The sequence below is a fragment of the Trichoderma gamsii genome, assembly GCF_001481775.2.
Source record: "Trichoderma gamsii strain T6085 chromosome Unknown Scaffold_52.2, whole genome shotgun sequence".
Lineage (NCBI taxonomy): Eukaryota > Fungi > Ascomycota > Sordariomycetes > Hypocreales > Hypocreaceae > Trichoderma > Trichoderma gamsii.
In genome coordinates this window covers 84,488-96,615 of record NW_020171389.1, presented here as the reverse complement: position 1 = coordinate 96,615, position 12,128 = coordinate 84,488, and the positions used below count along the sequence as shown (strand labels likewise).

The 12,128-nt window shown below is 50.9% G+C and overlaps 4 protein-coding genes across 4 annotated transcripts; 2 read left to right on the top strand and 2 right to left on the bottom strand.

The window, feature by feature from the left end:
- Positions 1–1,055: 1,055 nt before the first annotated feature.
- On the bottom strand, positions 1,056–1,617 carry TGAM01_v209856 (hypothetical protein; the record flags this gene model as incomplete). The annotated part of the gene is made up of 2 exons (XM_018810076.1): positions 1,056–1,161; positions 1,268–1,617. The coding sequence occupies 2 exons, from the start codon at positions 1,615–1,617 to the stop codon at positions 1,056–1,058; spliced, it is 456 nt and encodes a 151-aa protein (XP_018656693.1).
- Positions 1,618–2,067: 450 nt separating this feature from the next.
- Positions 2,068–3,247, top strand: TGAM01_v209854 (elongator complex protein 4; the record flags this gene model as incomplete). Its single annotated transcript, XM_018810077.1, has 2 exons — positions 2,068–2,500; positions 2,559–3,247. 2 exons carry the CDS (start codon positions 2,068–2,070, stop codon positions 3,245–3,247), a joined length of 1,122 nt encoding a protein of 373 aa, XP_018656694.1.
- A 1,699-nt stretch (positions 3,248–4,946) lies between these two features.
- On the bottom strand, positions 4,947–7,829 carry TGAM01_v209855 (hypothetical protein; the record flags this gene model as incomplete). The annotated part of the gene is made up of 1 exon (XM_018810079.1): positions 4,947–7,829. One exon carries the CDS (start codon positions 7,827–7,829, stop codon positions 4,947–4,949), a length of 2,883 nt encoding a protein of 960 aa, XP_018656696.1.
- A 1,066-nt stretch (positions 7,830–8,895) lies between these two features.
- TGAM01_v209853 (hypothetical protein) lies at positions 8,896–11,961 on the top strand (the record flags this gene model as incomplete). The annotated part of the gene is made up of 3 exons (XM_018810080.1): positions 8,896–9,761; positions 9,964–10,018; positions 10,072–11,961. 3 exons carry the CDS (start codon positions 8,896–8,898, stop codon positions 11,959–11,961), a joined length of 2,811 nt encoding a protein of 936 aa, XP_018656697.1.
- Between the last annotated feature and the right edge of the window lie 167 nt (positions 11,962–12,128).

Genomic DNA, 12,128 nt, shown 5'->3' with positions numbered 1-12,128 from the left:
AGAGGATCGTACTCTTGCTGTGGCGAAATTGACAGGCCATTGGCATAAAAACAGCACGTTCAAATCTCTCAAGGGCTGGCGTGACGAGCTCTGGCCGGTTTATGGTCGAACAGGAGAGCTGCTCTTCAGCGTGGAGAGGGCTGCCGTCGGTTTGTTCGGTGCTGCCAGATATGGAGTGCACATGGTTGCTTACGTTGAGGATGAAACTGCTCCTCATGGCATTAAAATCTGGGTGCCAAAACGAGCGTCTAACAAGTCAACTTTCCCCGGCATGCTAGACAACACTGTGGCCGGTGGTCTGACAACCGGCGAGGACCCCTTCGAGTGCATCATCCGAGAGGCTGATGAAGAGGCAAGCCTACCCGACCACTTGGTTCGTAGCACTGCCAAATGGGTCGGGAATGCCACATACATCTACATCACCGAGGCGAAGTTTATCGGAGAGGACGGCTACATTTATCCTGAATGCCAATGGGTCTATGACCTGAAATTACCTGCCGACGTTATACCTAAGCCAAAGGATGGCGAAGTGGAAGAATTTCGGCTGCTTGACGTGGAGCAGATTAAGAAGGACTTGGCGGCCGCAGAATTCAAGCCCAATTGCGCCATGGTGATGATTGACTTCTTCATTCGTCACGGCATTCTGACCGAAGCCAACGAGCCTGACTTGGCCTTGATTAGAGCTAAAATGACCCGAGAGCTCCCATTCCCGGGTCCACACCAGCCAACCTGGGCTGGCCACATCACTCAACAGCAGCCAGTTAATGCCAATTGAGCTAGCTGTTGACCAACATCTTTCTCTCCTTTTCTCTTTCTTTCGTGGTTCTTGCATAAAATGAAAATATATGGCGCTCAGATTCCCCCCTCTCTTGCTTAGGTCCCCATATAACTTCTTTCTTCTTCTTCTAATGCCATGGTGTCGGAATATGTGGTGAATTCCCATTGTGAGTTTATAATTTAAATGCGCCAATTGTCCATGTCTGATGTAACTTTTGGTTCTTCCCGTCATAGCTCCCCAGTTCGTGATATCATGACTCGCTCTGCATCTCTCCCTTCTACCGTTTGATCAGCAGGTAGACGTTGTCAACTCGCAGTGGTGTTAGCTTCTTAACCGGGCCCTTGAGTGCCAGGAGCAATCCGCCAAAGGAGACATAAGCGTTGCTAAAAGTAGACAAACACACAACGTTAGCAGTGGACTTCTCTCACTCTCTTCCTTCACTCAACGCCATAGAAGCTGTCACTTGGTGATTGGTATGGATTCTCATACATTGTGTTGCCATCAAAGGTCTCCTCAAACTTGTAAATCTTTCCGTAGCACACGTAGTCGTAGAGGTCGGCCAGGGTAGCAGGCGCATCGCCGGATTTGCCAACGTCCCGCCAGCCCTTGTCGTCCTCCTTGCTGCCGTCTGGTGACAATGTGGTGGTGAGGACAACGTGCAGCGTGTCTCCTTCGGTGCAAGGGAACAGCTCGATATTGATGTCCAGTTCCATCAGGGTCTGGGAGTCGAGGGATGTGCACGAGATGCGTGCGACTCGGTCATATTTCTTTTGGTCGTATCCGGTGACGGTAAAGCCTTCTTCAAAAAGAGTGGCGTCGCCACTGCCGCCTCCAGACATCGTTGTAGATTTGAACGAGTTGGTATTATGTGAATTGTAGGGTTTCTGTCAATACGGGAAGATATCTGCTTCGCAGGGCGTAGGGCGTAGGGAGTGATAGGCAATAATAGTCTGGCCTGCGTTTTCTTGGCCTCGAAACTTTTGAAATGGTTCTAGAAAATATTCGGGTTGGAGGGGCGCAGCTCGGATATATGCATATCCGTGGCTGCGGCGCCAGTGGATCGGGGCAATTAGTATCGACAAAGTGTGATGATAGCTTGATGAAGGATTGAAAACAGGCCGCTCTCTTCTTGCTACTCTATTTGTGAAGTACTCGCTGCTCTATTATATAAATTTACTGGGCCATCACGCGGTTTATGCGTCGCTGTCCTTAAGACTAACTTCACAAAATCAGTGTTGTAACTGACAAAATCCGATCACTTTCTGAGTCAAACACCAAAAAATCTTAGCATGTCCTTTCGAAAAAGGAATACCGTAATTGGTATTGCCGGGACTACGCCCGAGCCGCAACGAGTCAAAGTATCAGTTCCAGGAACCCGGCCTTCGCCTCACGATGGAAGGCTCACCACATCTACCGGCACTTCATCTTTGGATCAGCTCTTAGCAGGCCATGCTGGACTTCCCATGGGGACTTCTCTTCTTATTGAAGAGTCGGGAACAACAGATTTTGGCGGGATTCTGCTTCGCTACTTTGCTGCCGAGGGACTTGTTCAAGGCCATCATGTGCATGTCTTGGGATTTGGAGATCACTGGCGGCGTGAGCTTCCGGGACTAGCAAGTGAGAGCCGATCCAAGGACTCTAGCAGTTCCAAGTCTTCGGACAGCAAGATGAAGATTGCTTGGAGATATGAGGCGTTGAGCAGCAGAGCTACACCCTCACGTGGTAAGGAATAACTTTCCTTGTCTAGATGCATGTCACATGCTAATAATTCACATAAAAGGACCCTCAATAGCAGACTCAGCGGAAGGCATAGCGCCATTCTGTCACACATTTGATCTCTCAACTCGCCTGGAGGACAGCGTTGCGCAAGGGCAGTTTTACACCACACGCGGCGGCGGCATGGATCCAACGCAGTCACCATTCCGGCGATTCATCAGTGACATCACCACCAGGCTGAAGAGCTCGCCCCCAACCTCTATCCACAGAATCGTCATCCCAAGCTTACTCTCTCCAACCATATACCCCCCATCAGCCTGCCGGCCACAGGAGATACTGCAGTTCTTGCACCATATCCGTGCCTTGCTGCGGCAATTCCCTTCGCGGATTGTTGTCATGATGACACTTCCCATCTCGCTGTACCCCCGTTCGACGGGCCTTATTCGACGAGCAGAGCTTCTCTGCGATGGTGTCGTGGAGATGATTCCGCTTCAGCAACAGCCACATCACCCCGTTGATCGAAACTCGTCAAGTGAGAATAAGGCACAGGGTCTCTTTAGAATCCACTCGCTACCTGTGTTCCATGAGAAGGGAGGAGGTCTGGAAGGAAGCTGGGTGAAGGAGGATATGTCCTTCAAACTCAGCGCTTCGAGCGGCCTCATTATTACGCCGTATAGCTTGCCGCCATTGTTAGATGAAGAGGCGCCTTCGAATGGGCCCTCGAATGAGAACAAACCAAAGCTTGATTTCTAGCTTTGGAAGGTTTTTTCTCAATCTTACCTTTTTTCGCCCAACGTCTCTGGACTTCATGTGAGATCTGTTATGCTGATGCGCTCAGGGAAGTGATCTATGCATATATCGGGTACCAAAAGCCGCCCAGCTGCGGAATAAGAATTTTTAGTGGATACTTATTCCTCTACCGGAGCACAGAGCTCTCCTCCCCACCATACTAGGTCTGATATTTTTTAGTATAAGAGCTACCGAAAAACTAAAAAGTCCTTCCTTTCAACCTCTTCAAATCTCTCTTTCTCAATCTCCTCATTCGAAAAGCTGGAGAGGCTAAAGAAAGGGAGACTAGGCAGACATGCAAGGTAAGCAATCAGTATTTTTTTTTGTCCAACTGTATAGCATTTAAACACATTGGAGTTTAACATGATTATTCCAATTGAAATCTGTCAATCCCCTGAACACTGATGACAAAATCAAATTTTACGAAGACGACTTATGATCCTCATACAACTCTTTTCTTTCTCCAAATCAATCCAAATTTCATCAGCAAGCGTATGAGACTAATCATTCTCTTGCATCTTACAGGATCATAATAGCCCGCAATGGAGTCCCCCAAGTTGATCCGCATTGCCAACATCTCAGGGCGCTACCTCGTGTTTGACCCAGATGCCGTGAGTGCGCTCCGCCGCCAGGCAAACACCAACGGCACCTTGGTGGGAACTACTCCGCAGCAGCCCACGCAAAACATATTCCTGGGCCTGCCCATTGAGCTCCGGCCCGAAGAGGTGGACGCTCTAATCCGTACAAACGTCGCGTACGTCGTAGATGATGTGGCCGCGCACCAGTCGGCGCTGCGGGCGCTGGATCCCGACTCGCGGAGGGCCTATGTCAGCTCGCTGCGGCTGCGGAAGCAGACTGCGCAAAAGGTGTTTGCCGAGATTAACGCACACAAGGCCTCCATAACAGCCAGCAAGAAGAATAAGAATAAGGAAGCGCGTGATGACAGCTCGGCTGTTCCGTCGACCGACCTCGGAACAGCTGAAAGTGGTGCCCTTAAGCCAGATGGCAATCCATCGCCCCGCAATAGCCAAGTGACTCTGTTGGGTGTCACTCCAACATCTAGCAACAGCCATGTTTCCCCAGATGCGCATGCTTTGCCCGTGGAACCTCGTAACTCAGAAAAGGGATCGCTCTGCCAGTACATGCTGGGGTCCGGGTATTATATGACTCCAGGGCTTCGATTTGGGTCACGCTACAGTGTCTATCCCGGTGATCCTTTGCGTTTCCATGCTCATTTCATGGCAAATGAATATGGCTGGGAGGAAGAGATACCTATCCTTGATATCGTAGGCGGCGGCAGACTGGCAACAGCCGTAAAGAAAGCGTTTCTTATAGGCGGCCGTAAACCGTCTACAAGTTCTGAGATGGTCACATCTCCGGTGAGAACATTCAGCATAGAGTGGGCTGGTATGTAACGCTTTAATGTTTATTATAAACACGAATTCCGCTATTGAAAGGAAGGGTGCCAAATATATATATAATACGACGTCAGTCTAGAAGAAGAATAAAATAAAAAGACCAAAAACTCCGAAACCAAAGATGAAAGCAATCAAGCTACCCGCCCCAACTCCCAGATAATGAATTAAGTATACAGTCAGGAATTGCTCAGCTTCCCCAAGAAGTTGTTCCGCTTTAAGACTCAGACGCTGTCATAGAATACGCTTCAGGGGACGTAGATCCGACTGAAGCTCATGACGTCGCGACGACAGCAAACGCATTTGTCAAAGTTGTTCATGGCCAGGGAAACACGACAGTCGTCACACAAGCTGAGACAGCGGCACGGCCACACGATGACTGTACGTGGTGAGCACTGGCATACGACGCAAGAGGGGCTGTCTCCCTCAGTAAGCGTGGACGCTTCGCCAGTCTCAGAGCTTTGCTGACCATCTCTCTCTGGAGAAGCTTGTCGTTTTGTCCAGATTAGCTGTTCGAGTAGAAGCTCTTCTTCCTCTGGGCTGAGCTTTGTGATACGGCCATGGGGACCGTGCTTATTCAACTGCTTTCCTTTTGGAGTCTGCGTTGTCAAAATTCGCGTCCGCTGCAGCTGCTCCATTCGTCTAAAGCCAGATCTGGTCAAGATGCGTTCGCTTTGAAGATGCGCTGCAAGTCTTTCTGCTTCTTGCCGTTCTTCCAGACTGGCAGGATGCAAAAGGCGAGCTAAATCAGCCATAGCCAGTGGACTATCCAGAAAAGGAGTGTCTTCACGCCCAGGTCGTGGTGATCGTTGAGTTGGGGTTCTATGCCCGCTGCCCTCGTCTGACATCCAGCCGTCTGCTTCTTCATCGTCGCTGTCGCCCCCATTGGTGGTCAAGGTGATTACGCTCGTATTGTCCCAGTCTTCTTCTTCTTCGCGAGGCTGATATGTTTCGCTCATATCCTGAGATCCCCACCATCCTCCTTTGAGCCAGTATTTGTATAGATCCTTATCCAGGGCCTCTTCATCTTGACTTGTACCAACTCGTCTGAATTCAGCTTCGATATCCAAAGCATCCGACCTCAGAGTCGCATCCAAATTCGAAGGCTTCGCCGTCGAATCTCTACTTCCGCCAGGGCCACGGCTTGGTCTCGATGCAGTTTCATTCTCAGGAGTCTTGGACCGGCGCGCCAGCCAGAGCAACCATCCAGGGCGGGACTGGATACGGCAGACCCCAAGGATCCACATGAGAGATAGAGCAAAAACTCTTGCCAGCAGCTTGTTGATGCTGAGGAGAAACTCCAAAGCGAGAAACCACCTGGAACTCCTCTCGGCAGCGCCAATACCGACTCTAAGGACCTTGTCGCCACGGCCACGGGGAACCTTTTGCGCAGCACGCTCTCGGCTATATCCGTTTGGGGGTAGAAGAGGCCCATCTTTGACAGGTATCAGTCCAACAGTGCCGATTTGATCATAACGGGGATCAGAGAGGCCCATGCTTATCCATTGCCGCCGCAACTCCTCAGCCTCTCTGTAACGAGCCTCTTCGAGCCAGGTCTTGCGCTTAAGGCTGACACCACGATCTTCGTTGAGATAAACAGCTTCACTGGCCATAGTGATAGCAGCGAATCCTGTTCTGAGCAACGCAGTGTAGAAATCCATCTCCCGCGTAATACGCAGTTCCGACAGCGAGACATTTGCCTGCATGTTTTCGTGTGCATAAAGCAGTCGTTGGCGAAAGCTCATCCTAGATTGTTCTTGGCTGGCTGTTGGCATCGCGGCTGTAAGTAGCAGTGCTAATCCGTATATGAACAGACACATGACAATGCCAACTAGGATCAATACATGGGGAACAAAGCCAATGATGCACACAGTAGGAAATCTAAAGAATCCGTGCGACGCAATGTTGTCAGGCTCAAAAGCGAAAAAGCTCCATACGAGGCTGCCCATAAAACACAAGCCCCAGAAACCCGTATTCACCAGCCGATACTTTGCTTGAAGGTCGAAAACGCCCAAGACGTGACTTGTTATATGTGTCATCGAAGACAGGAGGGCGATCCATAAGACTTCAGGCGATGTGTTGACACGTCTGAGAATTGCCGCTCGTGTCAGGGTAATAGTGTTGCCTTTGCCGGTTGGTATAGGGGGCAGGTTTTGGTATTTGGAAAACGCGCCCCAACCAAGCTGGTTGTTGATAGCAGCATCCGCTTCAGCAAAAGCCAGAGACTGTTCAAACAGCGTCATGCCCGTCTCGGCGGCAACGGGACGTCCCTGTACAGCGCAGGTAAGCGTCTCAAGAAATTGACTCAGACACAAAGAAGTAAATAGAGGCCACAGTCGAGATAAAGAGCCTTGGAGCTCTCCAACAACCTCGGCATCTTGCGGCGGGACCATGTTCACAGAAACACAGGACTGTTCATCTGAGGCTCCAAAAAGCAGCGACGAGCTTATGGTATTCAAAAAGGGATTTGTATGAGCAGACATGAGATCAGAGCTCTTGTTGGTATCGCCCCATCTAAGGTACGCAAATTCCGCTGACGTCTGGCACTGAATGGACTGCAGAAGATGGCGAGCTTGGAGAACCAGCAAAGTAAAGGGAATGAGTCGCACCAGCAGCCTCACTTGCCAGCGGAGCCGTAGACGCCTGCGAGTAGCGGCAAAGATGTGAGTTCTGTTGAGGATAACGGCCATGGCAATGCAAGAGAGCGCCCATTTGCTGGTGGCATAGTTGAAGACGCTGCCCAAGCCTCGAACCCCGTCCAGAGACAAGAGCTGCGGCTGCGCTGCCGAGCCCGCCTGGGCGCTGGGAGTTGCGGCGACGTCGACAATATTGCTATAGAGGCTCGAGTCGGTGGCAGCGGGATGGAGAATCCCCGGTTCGGGCATCGCAGACGACATGGCGTCTTGGGCCGGAAGGCCAAGGGCGTTGGGAGCTGCCATGAAGGAGCCCAGCTTCATCACTATGCGCGGGCCTGCCTTAACGAAGCCCTCGATCATGGGGGCATACCGCGTCACGTTGACTGCGCGGGCAAGGGCCGTGAGATTGTACCAGGCATTCGTCGTCGTCGGGTCGAAATCGCCAACTTGCTGAGTCGCTGCCAGAGGCGGCGCTAATCCGATGCCATCCTGCATGGCCGAGGCCAGTCAAGCGATGGCCGCGCCGGAAGAGAAGTCGGATCGGCCGAGGCACACGAGGCAGCGCGCTTGGAGAGTCGTGGAGGACGTCGGAGAAGACCAGAAGCGATGCAGTCGTGAGAAGGGCCGTCGCAGCTGTGGATTCGCTGGAGTGTCTGGAGAGAAGCCGAGCAACAATCACGTCCCAGCAGAACGCTGAGCGCTTTAGAGTTTAGTGGGGGATGTCAGTACCTTGGCGCTACTGCACAGGCACTGGGGACTGAGCTGTGACGTGAAATGGTTCAATGAGCCCGTGGCATGGCATGGGAAACTCCGCAGTGGAGGTCATGAAGGCACCACCACATGCTAGACTAGATGGATCTGAGCTTGTAAACATTGGAGAGCCATGCGTCCCCAACGTCCGTAATAATAGTACATGTACCTACGTACTTGTCACCGCTAACACAGGCCTAGAACGTGGAGAGGCACGAGTACAGTTCCTCCGTCGACATCATTCCTTGTTTCGTGCAAGTGCCCAGGCCGGCGCAATAACACGCATGTGTTGCTACTTCTGCTACTTCTCACCTCAGTGGTTGATAGGTAAGACCTTAAGTGCAAATTAAGCACAGCGTATATCAAAAGCAAAGCAGTAGTTATCGACAATAAGTCATATTCTGCTCTGTAAACACGATAGGAGGCCATGAGATGCGTGCTAATCAATGCTGTCCCATTCTAGCAGATATGGAGCACTAATTAGTATGGTAATCGAAAATTAGCGGCATTGTCCACCAAGCCACAGCGCACCCCGATCTCGCTACAGCAAGCACCGCAACACTTGGGGACCAAGACATGACGGAATTGGCGCCTTGAGTGATTCTATCTGTTGTTTCCTTTTTCTTTGTCACTTCTTCATCTTATTTATACATATGTAATCAGGTCTCAACAAGTGGCCAGTGTCAATACTCCTGGGAGCGCTGCTATAGGCCGCTCACTACCCACCAATAACGTACCAGCCGTCTATGCACGTCCGCCACCTTAGATCTTCAGCTATTTCTCAGATGCAAGTCTCTCCCTCCAGCCTGCCATGGACCAGGACACCACAGACCAAAGCGGCAAATCACCCAAGCCTGTGACGCCAGAGAGCGATACTCCGGCGTCTCTTCTGCTGCAGAATATCGAAGCCCCGCCCGTTGCTACCCCAAAAACCACCAACGGATGGGGTCGAGATCCTGAAGAGGACAATGACGAGCCAGCTGTAGCAAAGCCCTTCGCTCGCATGTCCAGCCCTGACTCGGCAGCTCGCGCGCAGGGAGCCTCTAACCCTGCGGCGGAAGACAAGAATGGGGACGTGGAGAGCAGCCCGGACGACGGGCGGTCGTTCTACAAGATGCACAAGTTCAGTCTCTACGAAACAGTCAGCCGCTACTACATGGTCGGAGTGGACGTGAGCGAGAAGCGGTACAGGATCTTGAAGATTGATAGAACCACAGAGGGGGCCGAGCTGAACATCACCGACGACAAGATCATCTACAGCCTCAGGGAGGTGAACCAGCTGCTCGACACCATTGATGACGGAAATCGTGGGACTGGAGGCATCAAGCTCCGCTGCACCACCTGGGGCTTGCTGGGCTTCATCAAGTTTACCGGCCCATACTACATGCTTCTCATCACCAAGAAGAGCACTGTCGCCATGATTGGTGGCCACTACATCCACCAGGTGGAGGGAACTGAGCTGGTGCCTTTGACGCCTGGACGGTCCAAGGTCGACGCTCGCAACAAGCCGGAAGAGCAGCGCTACCTGACGATATTGAACACGCTTGACCTGACCAAGTCATTCTACTACAGCTATTCATACGACATTACTCGAACTCTCCAGCATAACATTACCAGAGAGAGGAAATCACTCGCAAACGGCACCATACCGTGGCCAAACGAGGATCTCAATTCAATGTTTGTCTGGAATAGCTACTTGCTGCAGCCAGCAGTCGACGCGCTTCAAGATCCATATGATTGGTGCCGTCCTATCATACACGGATACATAGATCAGGCAGGCAAGTCATCCATAAATCTCAGAGCATGCATGAGCCACATATTGACTCAGCACAGCGCTTTCAATATATGGTCGAACCGCACATATTACTGTGATTGCTAGGCGGTCACGATATTTTGCTGGCGCCCGCTTTCTAAAGCGAGGCGCAAACGACTTGGTAAGCTGCCATTCACTTCATGAAATTGTCACCATCTTCTCACTCATAATTAGGGATACGTCGCCAATGACGTTGAAACAGAGCAAATCGTCGCTGAATCCTTGACAACGTCTTTCCACGCTCCAGGTCCAAGACCGTACTGCAGCCCTCAGTACACTTCTTACGTCCAACATCGAGGAAGTATACCTCTCTATTGGACACAAGACAACACCGGCGTGACTCCAAAGCCACCCATTGAGCTCAATCTGATAGATCCCTTCTATAGTGCCGCGGCACTCCATTTCGATAATTTATTTGAGCGGTATGGCGCGCCTATCTATGTGCTCAACCTTATCAAGTCCAAAGAGCGGCAACCCAGGGAATCGAAGCTTCTAGCAGAGTATACACATGCCATAGACTACCTCAACCAGTTCCTGCCAGACGACAAAAAGATCATCCACAAGGCGTGGGACATGAGCCGCGCCTCGAAAATCCGAGGTGGTGATGTGATTGGAAACCTAGAGACAATTGCCGAATCGGTCCTAAAGACAACAGGCTTCTTCCAAAACGGCGATGGGCTCACAAGCGGTATGACGGCTCAGAACGGCATTGCCCGGACCAATTGCATCGACTGCTTAGATCGCACCAATGCCGCTCAATTCGTCATTGGCAAGCGTGCGTTGGGCCATCAACTTCACGCTCTGGGGATTATTGAAAATACATCTGTCGAGTACGATACCGATGCCGTGAATCTCTTCACTCATATGTGGCATGATCACGGAGACACCATTGCGGTACAGTACGGCGGTTCTCAGCTTGTCAATACCATGGAAACCTATCGCAAAATCAACCAATGGACCAGCCACTCTCGAGATATGATAGAAAGCTTCAAGCGGTACTACAATAACTCGTTCTTGGACAGCCAGAGACAAGAGGCGTACAATCTCTTCCTAGGCAACTATATTTTCGCACAAGGCCAACCTATGCTTTGGGATCTCCCAACAGACTACTACCTTCACCACGCCAATCCTAGAGAATGGACAGATGCAGGACGGCCTAGTTACATCAACTGGTTTACACCGGCATATCTTAAGGAACGGAAGATACCGCCTTTCGTAGCACCAACGGCTCTTGGCCGCTGCAAAAATGCAGAGTCTTTTGACGATTATTGGCTAGAATATTATCGGCCTGCCACCCTATCTTCCTTCCCCAAGATGTTTGCGTACAAAATGAATTCCACCATCAAATATATTCCTCTAAAGGCAACCCAAGACGGTAGATACGACCTCAGCCCCTTCCGAGTCCGAACCGATGGTGACGTCGATCCGGAAAAGAGAAAAGGGAAAAAGGAGCCAACATCGCCGACCACATCTCTTGCTTCGACAAACTACCGACATTTAGACACGGGAGATCGAGCTTCGGTTACTTTCTCTGATATCTCTGGGAGAGATGGATCTCGCAATCTCTGGCTGCGGCCATCACATGCCGGCGAGCGCTGGGGAATCTACGATGGTCACGAGACCATGTATTCATCCAAAGCTTCTGCATCCGCAGATACTTTAAATCTAAAAGAGAAGTCGTCGGACCTCGAAAAATCTAAAACAACACAGTGGACATTTACCAAGGCGGTACATGACGCACTAAACCCAGTCGTAAAGGATCAGGAGGCAGATGATTATGAACGATACATTCGTCATCCTCAAAATCTTCCACTTGTTATATCTAGCGACACTCCTATAGACATCGACTCATCGGAGTATCAGGAGTATGTTGACGGCACTTGGCTCAATCAGGGCCTGATGGTTTCAGGGGTCGATGAAGATGCAGACGTGTATTCAGAACTGGTCAAGGTAGTAGAGAATCCCCTGACTGTCACCGAAGAGGATGCGCCTAAGAAGAGGTACAAAGCGTACGGGAAGTGGCTTCGAGGAAAATCCTTCTTCAAACAGCAGCCTCTTGACTGAGCATTATGTGGCTCCCAGAGGAAGAAGGTATGAGTACTTGCACATTTCATTATGTTGGGACACTAGGGAACAAATCGACTAGTCGTGGCTCTATTTGTAGCGCCGCTGTGAGCCCTGCAATGGGTCCAGAACCTTCTCGGACCCAAAGAGATTGCAAGATCGTCGAT